General features: G+C 37.9%; 1 protein-coding gene across 3 annotated transcripts in view; it reads left to right on the forward strand.

The window, feature by feature from the left end:
- The window catches only part of FXR1 (FMR1 autosomal homolog 1), a 38454-nt gene that overhangs the window by 5618 nt on the left and 14340 nt on the right, over nucleotides 1–18496 (forward strand). For all 3 annotated transcript variants that reach the window (XM_031047091.2, XM_005146926.4, XM_005146927.3), the window contains exons 2-8: nucleotides 4984–5036; nucleotides 9153–9246; nucleotides 10178–10249; nucleotides 12916–13064; nucleotides 13493–13586; nucleotides 14447–14563; nucleotides 14663–14833. In XM_031047091.2, coding sequence (XP_030902951.1) covers nucleotides 4984–5036; nucleotides 9153–9246; nucleotides 10178–10249; nucleotides 12916–13064; nucleotides 13493–13586; nucleotides 14447–14563; nucleotides 14663–14833 — 750 coding nt within the window. The remainder of the gene's footprint in view (nucleotides 1–4983; nucleotides 5037–9152; nucleotides 9247–10177; nucleotides 10250–12915; nucleotides 13065–13492; nucleotides 13587–14446; nucleotides 14564–14662; nucleotides 14834–18496) is intronic.

Here is an 18496-nt window from a genome sequence, read left to right on the forward strand (position 1 = left end):
AGCACTGATTCAGAAACAATCCATCCTACCAGATGCCAGAGCATTTACTGTTTGAAATTGCTTAGTGGTAGGTAAGATGATCTTAATATAGTTTTTAGCATGCAGGTGTTTGTGACTCAGTGGCTATCCTGGGAAGAATGTTTGCCATTAAACTAACATTTCGGTTTTTTTGCCTCGGCCATCCTACTTTGGGGTCAGATAAACTTAAGAAAGCAGGATGAAAAGGGAGCTTGGGTTGCTTTTGCCTGTTATATGGATTTTGTGACTGCCTGGAACTGGATTTAGAGAGGAAAAAGAAAGTGTATATCTCTCTGCGCACAGAGACATACAGTTCACTGTAAGGGCATGTCAGTAAGTCTTGATCCGTTTATGTTATCAGCAGATCCTAAACCCATAAGCAAAATCCAAGTAAAACGGAAACAGATGAAGTCTCAACTGTAGTCATTTTGGTCCATTCATAGTTTCCTGCCCTTTTGTTCATACTTAAAATGGTGTGGCCATGTGTTAGGTTTGCAAAATCTCTGATCCCAAACCTAGGCAAGAGTCCTAGTGATATGCCCTTGTTTTACAGGTGCTGGTGTTGGGAGCCTGGCTTCTGCCAAGTGAGTGGCAGAGACAGGTCTGAACCAAAGTGTCTGGAGAGCCAGCATGACATTAATAGCCTGCAGTACAGTGTAGTTGTCTGCCTCATGAGCTTGGCTGCAGCAAGCAGGGCATACATGGACTTGCAGAGATCCAGCTCACAGCATAAACCAAATGACTGACACTGATATCTGGACAGTCCAAACTGGAGGTCTGGCAAGGTGAAGTCATGTCAGTTTTTCTTCTCTTCATGCCCTCAACAGTTTTATATGAGTAAAACCACAGGTTTTGTGTAAGCTTGCTTCCTGGTAACACAGTTCATTACTGTGGTTTTGATGCCAGTGTATTGATGATATGTTTGGTGGTTTGTTAGCTCTGCCTCATCACCTCTCTTTGGAATTGAGGATACATGGAATGATGTGTAAGGAACATAGAATATTTCAAACTTAGATATTTGCATTATCTATCTTAGGCAATGTTGATAAATTTCAGTAATGGAGTACCTTGTTCATTTGAGCAAAAGTTAAGATAATGCATCATTGCTTGATTTAGTAGAAAATGTTTTGATACAGTATCAGACACAGCTAGCTTTGAGTACAAATCTATTTATATGGGTTACCTCACAGATAAAGAACTCCTTCAAAACTCCTAGCTGAAAACTGGGGTATTAAGGCGATGTTACAGATATTGTAAGTCTGCTTGGTATTGCGAGATATCTTAATGTCACAGGTTTTTGTAAAGACTTTAAAAAAAAAAAAACAACAACCCAAAACCACCAAAAAAGCCAAACCAAAAAATACAAGTACAACCAACCACAGAAAAAACCCGAAACAAAAAAAAACAACACCAAAATCCAAAAAAAAACAACCCCTAGGCTCTTGGAATATTTAAAAAATTACACTAAATCTCATCCTGATACGCATGACATCTATTTCTCTGTTTTTATCTTGGAGTTGTAACAGATGATAATGTGCATAGTAAAGGTCAGGGTTGTAAGTAGGAAAGTAGTATGTAGGAATTTTCACTTTTGACAAATGTTTTGATGATACTTTGGGCATATTTCTTGGTAATAATGAACAGTTTCTTATAAAACTGTTTAAAGTTTATATTGAATTCTGATTATTTCTAGTTGTCTTACAACTGAACCATATAATCTGTAATACCTTACAGACTCCTGTGCTTCAGCTATAGGAAATAAGATTTCTTACCCACAGCTGTAGAGAAATCAGTGACAGAAGGAAGAATTGTACTTGGGATATTTTACTTTTGTTATTCCTTTACTATTAGTCTTTTCTTTGTACAATTAGAATGTGATCAGACTTTTTTTCAGGGCTCACAACAATATAATTATTTGAATTATATAATTTAATGTTTTACATATGTCCATTTGTGACCCTGAGTGCATACGTGATAAATACTGGAGTGTTTCTCATACATAAATACTGTGGAGTGGGAGAGTTTGAGAATGCTAGTTGAAAACACTATTCAGATAATTTCAAGCAAGTTACTGCATACAGGTCTGCCAGCCATGAGTCTGCATTATATTCTAATATGGGAAGAGCAGCACACATGCTGAAAGACTTGTGTGAAGCAGTTCCTGAAACCCACATGATAGTTTAAAATGTACAGGCTATTAGAATTTGTACTTTCGATTTTATTAGAAAGTGTTCAGTACTGGTTTCTGTTTGTGCAGCTGATGGTGTGCAGTGTCTGCTGTTAGTATGCTGCTACTTGTATCTCTGCAGTAGTGTTCCATTTAAGCTTTCCCACACTTCAGCAGGAAATTAGTTTGCAATCAGTTATAAATATTAAACCTGTTTGTACCATTACACTGAAAATGAGACTTTTTGTAGTAGTGGACCAGTTGTCGGAAATCTTGGAAAGTCAGTGTGGTTGGGATACATTTTCCCACTTCTTTTGTATTACTGATGAAACTGGCAGCTACTCAGTGTATTCAGGATTTTCTGAACTCTGCAGAGCATTACGTTCTGAATGTTTTTCAGATGGTTTATGGTACCGTATTTTGAATATCACTTGATTCTGAAGTTCTGTTTTTTTTTTTAACAAAGATAACAGAATTCAGATCTGCAGAATAATTTTTTTGCTACTGTAGGCTGACCTTAGAAATTAAATACATATTCTGCCCTCCACTGTGTTGAGTATGGTGGGAGCATATAATAATGTAAATAAGAGATAGGTTTCAGTGATGAAATAAAGCACAGCATAAAGAAGCAAAGACTAATACTGAATCACAGACCCTTGGAATGCAGATAAATGGTTGTCCATAGTAAGTAGTTAAATCTCCTTCTGTAAATACTGCTTTCTGTTGTCATTTGGTGGAATGTTGGATTGTGTGAACTTGTTGTGCAGTGCTGTGACTTGGGTGTGTCCCTAGACAGAGTTTGAATGAATTTTAGCAGAGCAACTCTTACTATCTGCACTTTATGCCATGTTCATTTATCCCCATGTTGGAGCATGTTTAAAGAGGACATTAGTATCCTAAATTTAGTAAGAGTTCTGTTTTATCACTGATGTTAGCTAACACGCACTTCAGGCATTAGCATTTTGTAAGTAAGTACTACAGGTAACTTCAGTATTCCTGTCCATTTTACCTGTCCAGAAACTTCCTTAAAATCAAAAAGTTCCTCATGACAGGTGTATTTTATTGATAACTGTTTCAGTTGTTTACCTTTCGAAGAAAGAGGTTTGCTATGACCTGCTTTGTTCAGGATTGCCAGTATGCTTTCTGCTAGAGCCATATAATCATAGAATAGTTAGGGTTGGAAAGGACCTCAAGATCATCTAGTTCCAAACCCCCTGCCATGGGCAGGGACACCTGCCATTAGACTGTATCACTCAAGACTCTGTCCAGCCTGGCCTTAAACACCACCAGGGATGGGGCATTCATAACTTCCGTGGGCAACCCATTCCAGGGCCTCACCACCCTAACAGTAAAAAATTTGTTCCTTATATCCAGTCTAAACTTCCCCTGTTTAAGTTTGAACCCGTTACCCCTTGTCCTATCACTACAGTCCCTAATGAATAGCCCCTCCCCAGCACCCATGTAGCACCCCTTCAGATACTGGAAGGCTGCTATGAGGACTTGATGCAGCCTTCTCTTCTCCAGTCTTTTGTGTTGCTGGCAGATGGCTTTCAGTGAACCTCAGAGAACAGAAAAGCGGGGTTTGAGCAAATGCCTTCAGAGCATTTCCTGAGTAGGAGTTGAGGTAGAAGGAGATTTGTTTATATAGGCCCTTTGCAACCGGCTGTTAGTATGGAGTCCTTTACTGATCATAGTTAACATTGAGGCGACTCTTGTGTCAAAATTTATCTCTGAGTTGACATATGATACCTCTGTGGGCTGGCTGCTTCTTACACAGTAGATACATTCTTTGTCCTCCTCAGCTGGCAGTTTCTTAAGTGGATATAAACCATTCCGCAGAGTTCTTGGAACTTCTCTTAACATGCCTATGCAACTCCCTAAAACTACAGGGTCTTCCTTGACTTCTGCTTGGGCAAAGACCAGGCAGTAGCAAAAGCAGGAGAGAGTAGTTTGAAAGATGTTTCATGTCTCTTTATCTGCGTTTTTTTGCAGTATGCCTGCCTTCCTTAACCAAAGGATGCAGGAAGTTAATTTCTGTATTGACATTTAAGTACAACTGTATCTGTCAAGTTGTCTTTAGTTTTTTGACACCAAGCAGAGCCCCCAAAGACGACCTTTGTTTTTCAAGAGAAAGAAAGAAAAGTGGGATTTCCCATCAGTTGTTCCTGAGATCATAATAATGTGACACAAAACCCCTCATGAAATACTGTATTCTCCTTGTTTTCCAGTGAGGTCCTACAAGTATTTGTCCTTAATGCAGTCCCCAGTTTGATACTTCAGATATCGTAATTGGCTCTGTGGCAGCCTGTATAGCCATATTTTATCCAGACTTACTGTCATACTGTTCTGAATGAACCAGAGATTTTTGGGATTAAGTTTTGTGTTAAGAACACCTATTAAAAGTGCTATGCACAGCTATTTCACATTGTATGGTGAGTTGTACTAATGGCCCTGGGCCTACATCTCTCTCATTTTGTTTCTATAAAACAGTTGCTCACACCTGTAGGTAAAATTATAACTTCTGATAGTGATTTTTCAGTTGTAAATATGCTGGCTTGATTTGAGCAGTCATTGAAAAAATCCCTGTGCGCTAAGCATCCCTGTGTATTTCTTTGAATAGCCAATGAAGAGTAGCAGCAGCCTGATGTGAACAGTGGCTTTGTGTCTTGGAACTTTGCTGGACTGGAATCATAGCATTAATGGTGGTCTGCTGTTTGTCTTAGTTTCAGGCTGTATTGAAATTGCTGCCTTGTCTTTAATGCGTATGCATTCTTACAACAAAACTCTTTTTGTTTTAGGGATTTATCAAAGATGTTCATGAGGACTCGCTCACAGTGGTATTTGAAAACAAGTAAGTATTAAGAAAAATCATTTGAGTGTTAGATTTTTATTTTGTTTTTCTGGTTTTGATGGGTTTTTTTGGTTTTGACATCAAGACAAAGTAGATTCCATAAGAAAGGGACAGTTGTACAGACTCACTATTCCCTATTATAGCTCACAGTCTCCATGAACTCTTCTTGAATCACTGTCCAAGAATTCAGCTCATCAGTTACTTAATCCTTTAAATTTTCTGGTATTATTACTGATGCCTGTATATGTGACAGCAAAATTTAATTAAAATAATAGTCAGGTGGCAGAGACTCGATACTCTTATACTAAAGCAGAAAAAGGTGCAGCATACCAAAATACTTCTGTTAAATGAAGTTCTCTGCATGTCTGATCTGAGGACTACTGGTCAGTGTTCTCAGCCAGAGAGAAATAGAAGTATCCTGACAGTGATTGCTTTTTCTTTTTAACTCAAACATGTGCATGTATAGTCTAAAGATCAGATTTTATTTTTTTTTTTTTTTTTTGTGAGAAATGAGGGCAGATCTGGAGAGAGAATTCTCCATGAGGCCCTCTTCATTTAATATATAATCACAGCAGTCGTACTAGGAACTTGTAGTGGCAAGCCGAAGATAATCCATGGGCTGGTAAAGTATAAATGAATACCTGTTGCTCAGTGTTCAGACTGATAACAACATGGATTACCTGGGAGATTAATTCGGGAGCTACATCCTCTTTCCCGTTTCCCTTTCAGTTGCTAGGTGGAGATCCTAAAAATGTGTCAGCTTTTGATATGAAAATTGTTACAAAACTCTGCTAGTGCCAACCTGTAGGTTAGTCTTTGCACCCTTCTTCAAGAAAGATTGCTGGGTAATAAAGGTAATACTAAGGAGTGTATGTGTGCTTATAAACAGTATTTTATAATCCTGAATATATAATCCTAGGGGGTGTGTGTGTGTATACGCATATATGTGTATATATATCTACACGTGTATAAAAACAAGCCCCAGGAGGGGGGAAGTAATCCTAGGGTTTACCCTGTAAATCCAGCCTTTGTTTCTTTCTAACTCGTGTATTCTAGCCTTCGTTTAATGAAAAGCAGTTAGAGAATGAGTTGGCAACCATAATCTGTGCTAACACTTAACTGAGGTTGTTATGGAAGTTTGTTATTACTGTCTCTTAGGTTTTTGTACCCCCATCTCAAAACGCAACAAACAGAAAAAACAAATTTTGTCTTTTATCCCATCCATGGCCTGAAGAGATATGACAAGTCTTCCGTTTTGTATTCAAATCTGTATTGTTTTTCTTCAAGGTAGAAAGCTCTTTGCCTTCAAGTGTATACTTTCATATCAGAAACCAAGTAAACTAAAAGAAGTGCCTATGGCTCACAGCAGGGATCTGATTGTTGGTACACATGTTTCTAGTGTTTAGTATCCGTGTGTTTTACAGAAAGTCTGTCAGAAGCAGGCATGTTCCAAAAACATTGAGCTACAACATACAATTTTTTTGACCAAAAATATGTCTAACCAGGAAGTGTGTGTACATTTCTAGTCAAATTATTCTGTGATGTAAATCTGAAAATTATGTTTACCAAGTTAAATTCATTAAGGCTTTAGTAGAACTGAAGCTGGTGAAAGTGTTGTGTCCTGAGTGCATCATTCTGTTAGATAGTGATCAGCATTATCCAAGTTAAAACTTCAACTCTGCTAAAGGCAGTCTAAATGGTCAGTTTGCATTTTCTTCTCTTGTTAACCTGTCTTTAGTTACAACTGTTGTAAGGTTGCCAAAGTTGGCGTACTAGCACAGACTGATAATGACGATTTTGTGGCCATGGCAGTAGTTGATCAAGGACATCTGCCCAGAGGTTCTTTTAAGAGACATTTTTTGCAGGTAAGCAGGTGAGGAGTGCAGAAGCCTCAGGAACAGGAAACTTCTGTTACAGTGTAGAACAGAAAATTGGATCTTTAGTTACAATTTCATCTAGGCCCATGGGAGTTTGAAGCAGCCATATTGAAAGAAAGACTTCTCTCTTGTGAGAAGCAAGCAGCTCCATTTTTGTGTAATTTATGCCATATATTTGGGATAATCCATTAGGTGTAAGTTCTGTCAGATCCTCTTAGTAGGTAATTTATAGCCAGTTAGAAGTAATTTCTTAAACATCTTGTTCTGCATTTCAGCAGTGAGATACTCCAGTTTTGGTCTTTTTTTACATCAAAACTTTGGCTCCTCATATTTGGACAGCTGAGCCTTTTGTCCACTTTTCCACTATTTTATTAAAAAATACCAAAACATCTTGCAGCTGACAGGGGTAAGTCATTATTCAGCTACTTGTAGAGGATACAGTTCCTTTAGATGATTAGAGATGGAACCAAATTCAGCCTACTACAACTTCAAGCAGATTTTATTGAAGGTACAAAGTCTTTTCAATCTTGTGGGTAGTTCATAACTTTATTTACACTCCCATTTGCACCATCTTTAACTATGAGCCACAGTTGAAATTCTCAAGAGAATTTAAGCAGCTCATTTGATGTTGCAACATTTTTGATCCTGTTGTTCAGTTATGATTATTATGCTCTGTTTCTAAACTGAAGTTTTACATAACTTCAGTTATGTAAATATAATTGAATAATTGAAGGAATGCATTTTGTCAAGTCTTAACTATTTGCCTTTACATCTATGAGAGTAATAACTTCACAAATGCAGGAAGGGGGAAAGAAAGGGCCAAACCCTGAGGCTTGACCATTACTGTTGCTACAAGGGCAACTGAATTGCAAGTGATTTTTCCCAGCCTCATTCAGCATTTTGAGAAATAGAATGAGATTTAAATAACGTTTTATGGCCAAAATACCTTCCAACTTCAACAGAAGCTATCCATAATCTTCATGGGTTTTTCTTATTTTTCGAAGTTGCACTATAGCTAAAAGAAAAATAGTGTATAATAATGGATAGAGCAAAGCTATATGGATACCTCACATTTTTATTAAGTGAGGTACTCGAGCATAAGCTGTCTTTTCAGAGGAAACACAAATGTATCTGTCTCGTAGAGAAACACCCTTTGCTCTTAACGCTGAGACTTGTTCCACTAATGTAGGCTGCTGTGTCTGCATGTATTGGAAGTAAGCAAGACCAAATACTTGCAGTAATCCTTATTTCAAGTTGGTTCTGGATGCTGTCTGTACCTGATGTGAACTTCAAGATGGGCATAAATGGTGGACATCAAAATGCTTTAATAGATATTGTCCAAGTCCCTCAGATACTCTAAATTAGTATGTTTCTTTGGGGAGTGTTTTTTTTTCCCTGGTTTTATTTTAACCTATGTAGAGCTTTAGATGGCTTTCTGACTTAAGAGGTGAGGAACAGCTGATGGTGTCCTGTGACATTTACAGAACAGAAGGAAAAGGAATTACAGGAGAGCACAGAGGATGTGAATTGCTCCAGTAGTCTTTGTAAAATTTGCCTAAAATACTCCCTTCTACAAGTAAAATGCTTTGTAGAGCTAGCTACAGTAAAAGAAATAGCCTTTAGGTGCAGGAAGGTAAAATTTAAGTTTTCTGTGCCCAGTAATAATTTTTACTGATAAGCAGATACAAAGATATGTTTTTAACTGCATCTGGATGCCAGATATCTCAATACAAAAAATACAAGTTTGTGGGTAGAAATATGAAATCTTGTTAACAATAAGAGTCAGATTTTCATGATACACTTAAAACATTCATGGTAAGCAGTTCAAATGTTAAGTATGAGGTGAAGAATTGGATGAACCCCATGCAAATATACCCTTAAGACCTGGGTAAAATGGATGATCCCCTTTGCCCTGCAAACATAAGCTTATGTCTGTATAAAGGCATTAAGATTTGAACAGTAGACATCTAACAATCTTTTTACTGAAGTTTTATGAAAGCCATTTAGTGAACCCAGTCAAGTTAAGTTTTCAGTTAATTTAAAAATTTTGTCAGTAAATAACTTCCCAGATACTATTTTTGTTTACAGAATTGTTCCTTTGTGTATAAAGCTTGCATATGAGGAAACAGACTTGATTATATGGATAGCATGAGTGAGAACTTGCAGTTCTAAAACAAAACTGAGAAAATTACAGGAAAAATCAAGAAATAATGTGTAATGTTCCTTCTTCAACTTCCAGTTGGCAACCAGAGCGCCAGGTACCCTTTAATGAAGTCAGATTACCACCACCCCCTGATATCAAGAAAGAAATTGGTGAAGGAGATGAAGTGGAGGTGAGTTTGTCCTAATGAGCTCTCCTGATAGATAATTGATAGTCCATTAAAGCGGTGATGGCAATTTTAAGTACGTTACCAAAGTGAAGATTTCAAGTGGAGTGTGTCTCCAGTAATGGTTTTATTTGTCTGTAGTATCTTTAATAATTATTGTAAGTTCTGCTTTTTATTATACTTGTTCTTAAAATCAAAGTAATGGGCTTATTTAAGATCCCTTTGTAAGTACTGGCTAGTTATTTCTTCAACAGTGTAGTACAGGTGCTGGGGGTTTTTTTGTTATTTTAAGTACTTGCTATTTGTTATCCTTGTGAGAGGTTATATGTAAAGGATTACTTTCTATCTCCTTGCTTCTGCAGTTTCTTATTTAGTCTGCATGCAAATTACTTTGGCCTGTTAGTGTGTAAGGAGAAAATGAAACTTAGAGAAGATGAGGAAAGTTTCAGAAGTCATCTGTTCCGTATCTAATGTTGCATTAACTTGGTAGAGTTTGTTAAAAATTGAATATGTAGTCATATGGTAACTTAGTTCATTTCAGTAGCCCTAGATATATCAAGCAAGCCAAGGATGAAACAAAAGTCTTAATTGTTGAGCTACTTTTATGTGTGAACCTTCAGTGGGGAGACAATGTTTGAATTTAGTGAGGAAGTACTCCAGGATAAGCATTGAGCCAAGGTTTCCTCTAGAAATTTCTGTTGAATTACCAGTAATGTATGCAGATGGAATCTGTCACAATCCTCCTCATAGTGCAAAATAACGAAAAGTTATGCAATAAGCACGTGGCTGGGTAATTAATACAAAAGTTACTTTTGTGGAGAATACCGTGCCATTTTAATCAAAATTGAACAAGTTGCAATGTTCATTCTTCATTGTTTGTGCTGGCTAAGTGAATTGTGCATGTACTTTCAATGTTTCTTACTGTTTTCATTTTCAGGTTTACTCTCGAGCAAATGACCAAGAACCCTGTGGCTGGTGGCTGGCAAAAGTTCGAATGATGAAAGGAGAGGTAAATTATTTTAAAACCTACTGATTTCATGCTGTTTTGTTAAATACAGTAAACATGAAAGGGCTTTGTGGTGGAAGAACTACGACGGAAGTACTACAAATACAAAACTGTGACAAAACAGAGTTGTAACCCAAGATCACTTTGCAATGACCCATGCTGCATTGCGCAGCTATGGGGTTGTGTTTTTATAGCTGAGCAAGTTGCTTCTGTAATCAGTAGTTTAATTGCTTGGGGGACTGTATGCATGCAGAAGAACAGGGCTTTAACAAACCTTTGTGACTTGAACTTGGTGCTACAAATTAAGTAAAGCATTGCACTTCACCTGTGGTTGAAGTATTTTTAAACTTCATAATTTAAGCATACTGTAGCTATCTGTGTGTTGATGTGGGTTCTTTTTTGTGTGTTTCTACTTAGTGTAGCTGAAAGACAGTGGTTAGTTGGTTTGCTTTATATATAGGTCAGAGTTTAAATTTTCTTGTTGACTGTTAGTTGCAGCTGCAAAGTAACTTGTAGATTCAGACACTTAAATAGAGCTATGGCAGTGTCTCATAGTCTTATTAAAGCTTTACTTTTTTAATTGACAGCAAGAGTACTTAATAGTAGGAAAGATACTATCTTTCGATGCTTTTTCTGTATTAGATTACAAAATTGAAAGTAAACAGGGTTAAGGAAAAAAATGTCCTATTTCTGATATGATTTTAAAAAATTGACAACAAATAGTATCTGCTTTTGAGTTCTGTAGGGGCAAGGTAAAAAGTTGTCAGTGTCTTGATCTTTGGATGAACAGCGTTAAGAGAATGAGAGAAAAGGAGACATTTGGGGCTAACATACTTCTCTTGCATGTCACAGGAATTTGGAATTTTACCATCAGTTACCTTGCGATGCTCCTTATTTCAGAGAAAAGCCTGAAGAGAATTTTTTTTTAAGTTCTGAATTTAAATTCCATTGTATCCATATCTTAATTTTCACGTATTTTGGGAGGGGATGGGGGGAATTGTTCTTAGATGGCTGGTGTCTTTATACAGTGTTGCCAAATTATCTGTTTTATGGGATTGTCCCCCACAAAACCTCTCACAGTTCAATTTTGGCTTCTTTGTACAGTCTTTAACATGGTTCATTGGGAAAAAATACTCAATTTTTTCCCTCAAAAGTGAAATTCCCAAATAACCGTATGTCTAATGACTGTTAGCTTTGTGATTGTTCTGATAATCAGAATTATCTTTAAATATAGCAGCTAATCTTTTTAAACATATATTGATCTCTTAAATTTAGTCTGTTTAGCGTTTGTTTTTCATTATTATTACTTGTTTCGTGATAAGTTTCGAAACGGCTTTATATGATTAGGATGATAACTGGGGCTCTTCTGCCTGGAGAAGCATTGTGGAGACCTCATAGCAGCCTTCCAATATCTGAAAGGGGCCTGCAAGGATGCTGGGGAGGTACTCTTCATCAATGACTGTAATGATAGGACAAGGGGTAATGGGCTTAAACAGGAAAAGTTCAGATTAGATGTAAGGAATAGATACATAAATTCTTTACTGTTAGGGTGATGAAGCACTGCAACAGGTTGCCCACAGAAGTGGTAAATGCTTCATCCCTGGCAGTATTCAAGGCCAGGATGGACAGAGCGTTGGGCGACGTAGTCTAGTGTCAGGTGTCCCTGCCCATGGCAGGAGTGTTACAACTGGGTGATCCAGTTCACATCACATTGTTCTGTGATTCTGTACCTAAGCTAAACTTGAATTTAAAATTGGAAAATAGCAGGTGGGAAGGTATGTCATGACCTTAGTGATTTACCTTTTCCTGATACTTGAGTAAATTAAGTGTGTTAACAAAAGCAGATCCCAGTTTTCAAGGGAGGAAGAGAAGAAAGTACTGCTGCACTCCTAAATTGCATATAGCTGAAAAGGAGGATAAGACAAGGCTGCATCCGTAACACAAAGCTGGGCTTTGGGGATACTGTGCATGCAAGCTTCTTCATGCTTGTGTGTGTTAAGTGGAAGTGTAGGAGTAGATCATTGGTGCCTGTTAAATCTTAATTCTCTTGCCTTCCTCAATTTGGGATAGTGTGTATCGAAAACATTGACTTTTTATTTTCCTTTTGATCTTACATGATTAACAGGTAGATTGTCCATTGTATCACTGTAATGGGGCTTCTCATGGTGCTTTTGGGGATTGTGGGTCGTTGTGTTGGTTTTTTATTTGTGGGTTTGGTTTTTGGGGGTTTTTGTTTTGTGGCTTTTGGGTTTTTTGGGGGGTTTTCATTGAGCTGTTGGCAGAGCAGATGTTTCTCTGAAGAGTGAGTTAAATTTGCTCTTCTATTAGGTATTTTTTTAGAATTAGAGCTCTGTCAAATACGTTGAACTTTAGAACTTGAACTGGACTAAATTATGAATTTGAAGAGGAATGGGGATGAGGCAAATCAAAGATGCTTTTGATGGGGACTGAAATTACATTGATATGGTGCTCTGCTCTCACTGAGGTATCAAATGGGTACTGAAGTATATCCAGGTTCATTTGTGTAGAACTCTAGTATTGCATCAACTCAGATTTATGTTTTAGTCTATGTATTTGTCTTGTACTTTCTTGGCGATGTTGGTAATTTTAGTATGTCTTTGTTGCTTCTTAAAATTTAAGTTAAAATTAAAAATTGTATTCTTCCATAGTTTTATGTCATTGAATATGCTGCTTGTGATGCCACTTACAATGAAATTGTCACTTACGAACGACTCCGACCTGTGAATCAAAATAAAACTGTCAAAAAGAACACATTTTTCAAGTGCACAGTGGATGTTCCTGAAGATCTGCGAGATGCGTGAGTAGTTCTGCACCTTTTAATGAGGCATTTACTGTATTTGCTGGGGAGGAACGCTGCTTGGCTTATATTTGAGACCACTGTACAGGTCCATGAGAGACTTGAAGGTGGCTGTGACAGTGCAGTAGCTGGTTTAGAAACTACTGACTGGAATCTGAGCCTTTGGAGTGAGGACAAAAAGCAAGTTCGGAGACGGGAGCTTCAGGTCTTGCTTTAGGCTTGTACAGGTGATATGCTCACAGGGAGCCTCTGGTACTGAGACTTGCCAGATAACCACACTGACATACAGTTCACAGAGAAATAACCTCTGCAACCATGTTAAGGAGAATGGGAATGTTCCAGTTGCTGAAGTCTGCTGAAACATTTTTAATAGTACACCTTCCGTTTAGATGCAGCTTATTGAAATTACAATCATTTTGTCATCTTAGGTGTGCTAATGAAAATGCACATAAAGATTTCAAGAAAGCTGTGGGAGCATGTCGAATATTTTATCATGCTGAAACTGCTCAACTAATAATACTGGTAAGTTATTTATGTGTAAATGTTGCATGAGTTTTCATTTATGTGATGTATATAGCCAGCTGTGTATTTATGGAAAAAGGTTTAGCTTGTCAAGTTATGTAAATTATGAGAAATCTAATATAAGTAGCAGGTATGTCTACATTTAATCTTTGGGGGTAGGCCTTTTGGAAGGGCTACAAATACTGCATTGCATACAACCTAAATTTAGAAGCAGCTTTCAGTCTCATTTTTTGACTGAGTGACGTTTCACCAATTTGTGGAGGTGGCTCAAAGCTAACTCTGTGTTCCTTTGCTCTGGAGCAGTAGCTTTCCCCCTGTACTGTATTATTCTGTGCAGTTCCACCTACAGCTGGGTTTCCATGTGGAGAACTGCACCAGTTTAGCATAGCCTTTAAGGATTTGTCCACTTAGATGCTTCTGTGATGGTTTTGTCTTACTGCGTAGAATTTTTCCAGTATTAATTTCTCTTCAGTGTTCTGTTTACTTAATCTTACCCATTTGAACCTTCCACTCTAAGATTTTTCCCTGCTTATCTTTTTAGCTGTATCATTCAGACAGCGAGTAACATATATATGATAGAATATTAATTTTTGGGGGGGGATCATCAAGGGGAAAGAGTCATCATGTATATCCAGCAGCAGAATCATTAGAATAAAACATGCTGTGAGTGAGAACAGGAAGTTGTTGGTTTGTGGAGATGGTGCTGAGTTTATTGTGCTTTGTTTTGAGGAAGAATAATGTCCATGTAAGTGCTGGAAATTTAGATCATGTGTATGATTTAGTTTAAATTGGTTCCTGATTTATTCTCTAAATGTGAACTTACTTAAATAATGAAACTTAATGCTCTTTCTCTTCTGTAGTCTGCCAGTGAAGCAACAGTGAAGAGAGTGAATATATTGAGTGACATGCATTTGCGCAGCATTCGCACCAAACTTATGCTCATGTCGAGAAATGAAGAAGCTACAAAACACTTAGAAGTAAGCCATAGCTTGTAATCCTTGTTACTTGAAACTGAGCACACAGCTGTATGTCACGTGGAGTGCATGTGGATGAATCTTATTTTGTTTTCCCTTCAGTGCACAAAGCAGCTTGCTGCAGCATTTCATGAGGAGTTTGTAGTCAGAGAAGATTTAATGGGACTTGCTATAGGAACACATGGCAGTAACATACAACAAGCCAGGAAGGTTCCAGGAGTTACTGCCATTGAACTTGAGGAGAATACTGGTACTTTCAGAATCTATGGAGAGGTAAGGGGGAAACTTTATATGAATCTGGTGAGCATTTTGCTCTGTATCTGCTTTAAGTGGTGAGAGGTGTATTCATGAGCTAAGAACTGGAAATAGCTGATAGTTGTCTGAGTGTCTATATAGATGTTCACAGTATGGCACCTTGTACTATGTGTATTTGAAATACAAGACTTCTTACAGGGGTCACCACTGCAATGATGTGTCCTGTCCTAATAACTCCATATGCTGTTGCACAAATTCTGTAACAACCGTACTGTACATCTCTGTCAACCTGGGGGAAGTATTGCTGCTACTTTACTTGATTGCACATTATTTTTTTCATTACCTTTTTTCACCCCCCTTCAGATGTGTATGCTGTTCTTGTTGGTTCTCTCTTACCCCCCTTTCTAGTTCATGTGTGTGTTGCTGTGTATTGTCTGCTCCTCTGAGCTAGACAAATGTGTTAAAGCCTCTATCTGCTGCTTCTAACCCTTTTCGTTTTGGCAATTTAGTGCTGGCTTTGGCAATATAATACTGTTTTGCTCAAAGTTAATTCCATTTGTATGACTCTTATCTGATGTGCTTTAAATCTCCCAATTGCCTTAAAATGTTCCTGGTGTTTAGACCAAAACAGTGATCCATGTAGGAGGCAGTAGTCACCAGGCCATTGTCAGAACAGTTTCTAGGGTTTTTATTCCATGTTACCAACTCCATAGGTGTCGCTAACACCTGAGTCTCTGGTGTTAACACTTTTAGAAATCCTTGGTTGTCTTCCGTTTCAGGAATCTGTGATCTTGAATTATGCTGTGTGCTTATCACTAGTAGATCCTGGTTTTGATGCAAGGTTCAGAGGAAGTTCTGGTTTTTTTGTTTGGTATTTTGGCTTTTTTTGGGTGGTTTGTTTATTTGGGTTGGTTTGTGGGGGTTTTGGTTTTGTTCTTTTCTTGGGGGGGGGGTTGTTTTTTGGTTTTTTTCTTTGGAAACTTTAAAATACTTCCAGGGTATCAGGGTGACAACAGATCCTTTGATCTAGTACTACACATAGTTCTTGAAGAGGATTCAGACAAGTTTAAATGCAGTAGAATGTCTAGTGTATTCCAGTTTTAGCCTCTTTAATATGAAGGATGTGATGCCGAAACTTGTGGAAAGGTTATGACTGTCACCAGCCTCTTACAGTAGTGCAGACCAGTGATTATAAATAGCAGATGCCCCTAAATAAAATCCAGCCTTGTCCTTCTTAGAAGTGATAACTGCTTCTAAAAAAGTCAGGCAACCTAAATATTCCATGTGATGAGGGCTTCAGAATCTGGGTATATTTGTCCACTCTTTTTTGCCTCTTTTCAAGTTGGCAAGCAACCAGGCCCTAATGACTGCATGCATGGGCAGACAATTTTAGGCTGACATATGTGGGAGTAGTGATGCAGTGTCCTTGCCATTGTAGTCAGGGTCTGAGGAACTCCGTAGCTAATATTTCTTATATGAAGAAAAGTTCAGTCTCAGGGCCAGATTCTTTGATGGGAAGGAACAAAGCTATACATTTTTAAGAACATTGGAAGTCTGTATGATTAGAAGGAAGCTAAACTGTACACAATACTGCTCTTGCTTTTCTCCTGTCTGGTCAAGACCACTTTGGTTTCAAGACCCTTCCCTTCTGCCTGAACTGCTGCTTGATACCACAGTACTGCGAAGTTCAGAGCTTGGACAGCGGATCTCTGAGATCTTCTCCTTCCTCAGAGAGGGAGAGTTATATCAGAAACAGAAAACTTTCCCTTAGAACTTCTTTACAGGCAAAATTGAATTGCATTCAATTCTTGTGCAGTTCTTCACTTGAGCTTTGTGCTTTTTACACCATTTTGAAGGTACTTAACTGTATAACCATCCCTTTGGATAGAAGGAGAGCAAGATCCTGTCTACTATCCTGGCTTTTTCAGGAGACTGTTACTTCTTATTTTCCCGTTGGAGAAAACAAGAAAACTCTTTTTTCCCTTTGGAGCTTTCATTAGGTCACTTCCATAGGAGTCTAGTAAGTGTTTTGTTTTGTGGAAAAAAGACTTCTTGTCACCATGGGAACGGCATGTTCTCTACTGTGACTTGGGAGGACTTCGTCTTTATCTGCATGGGGATAAAACTTTATCAAATGATTCCCACAGGTAGTTTTATTTTTCTATTTGGGAAGGTCTAAAAGAGGTTCCAAGACTTTGAAGAGACTTTTGAAACCTTGTCTTAGAAACGGGTGTGAAACTCCTGAGACAGATCCACTGTTTGTAATACAGTGCCCTCCACCAGTGTGTAGCCACTAATCTATGCTACATTTTCACTAAAACCTGCAGCCATACAGTTCTCGTTTCACACTCATTTAGAGCTGTCTTGCTACAAAAATGGTAGGTATAATGCTGAGTTTGAAAAAATACCCTGCATTTAATCCTTCTATGACAGATCTATATAGTAATGTGGACATGGCTTGATTATATGGGCTACTACATGACGTAACCAGAGCATGGATAAACATGTGGACTGTAATAGAAAGTTAGAAAAGTAGTTACTAGTAACTGGAATTCTTTGAGGTCTTAATCCATGTGCACGCTAATTTTTAGAGAGAGATAAATTATTTTTCTTTACCTTTGCTGAATTATTGACTGGGAGGAACTGAGAGTATGTTGTCTAAATCAGCTTTGTATGTAGTCTTCTCATGCTGGTGTGTGAATGAGTCCTACAGGTTGCACAAAAATTCAGAGTGCTTGTGGCAAAGTGCGAATATGTGTATGGGTGCTCTGGAGAACTCCCATTCCTTGCAGTTGTTTATTTGTCATCCTCACTCTTCTTTTGTGAAAGCAGTCACTGTTCCTTCATCTTTATTTGGGAAAGAGTTGATGAACACACCTCTGAGGCAGAACACTGTGAACTCTTGAGTTAATTGTGTCCCATTTGTAAAGTTCATTGAAGGTGAAAAAATGCTAATGTATGTTGAAGTCTGTAGCATTTAGCAGTTGCTTTGAATATGCAGCATAACTTCTGCTCCCTGCAACAACTTCCTGTTCATCTATTTTCCATGTTTGATTGCTTGTATTGTTATTTTGAAATCAATTCAACTGTGTTTCTCTTGCTGTCATTTTGACCTCTGCTAGAAGTAGAGGTTTATAAATTTTTTGGTCTTCTGAAACTTCCCTAATTTGATTGAAAGATGCCAGAACTGGTGGTACTCTTTATTTCATGTATTACCTAAAAAATGGTAGATAAAGGGCTGAGGCATTGGTGTAAAATGGAAACTGTGATCAAATAATTAATTACTGACCAGATGCTGATACTTGTTCCTTAATTCTGCGCTTCTACTGTTGCTAATTTGAAACTTTGTTTCTTGTTTCAGCATCTGTAGAGCATTCATTAACTGTGTTAATTTCTGTCATTTAATAATAAAGCTGTTAGAGAACATCTGTAAGAGTTCTCCCCACTAATGAATGATGCTGTCTTGGAAAATATTGTAGATGAACTGTGGCCAGAAACCAGCATTCTGGGAGTAGAGTGCCTTGGTTGTAGTATTACTCGCAATGTAGAGGTGATATGATTAGGACGGATTTCTAAGTGCAGTACACCATTTTGGCAACCCTTGTGGAGTTCAGGTTGCCCTAGTGTCATTTCCGTGCAGTTAGAAGAGAGCGTTTGTCTGAAGGTGCTGGTTATTCAGGC

Source organism: Melopsittacus undulatus, chromosome 6 (genome assembly GCF_012275295.1).
Source record: "Melopsittacus undulatus isolate bMelUnd1 chromosome 6, bMelUnd1.mat.Z, whole genome shotgun sequence".
In the NCBI taxonomy this organism is placed as follows: Eukaryota; Metazoa; Chordata; class Aves; order Psittaciformes; family Psittaculidae; genus Melopsittacus; species Melopsittacus undulatus.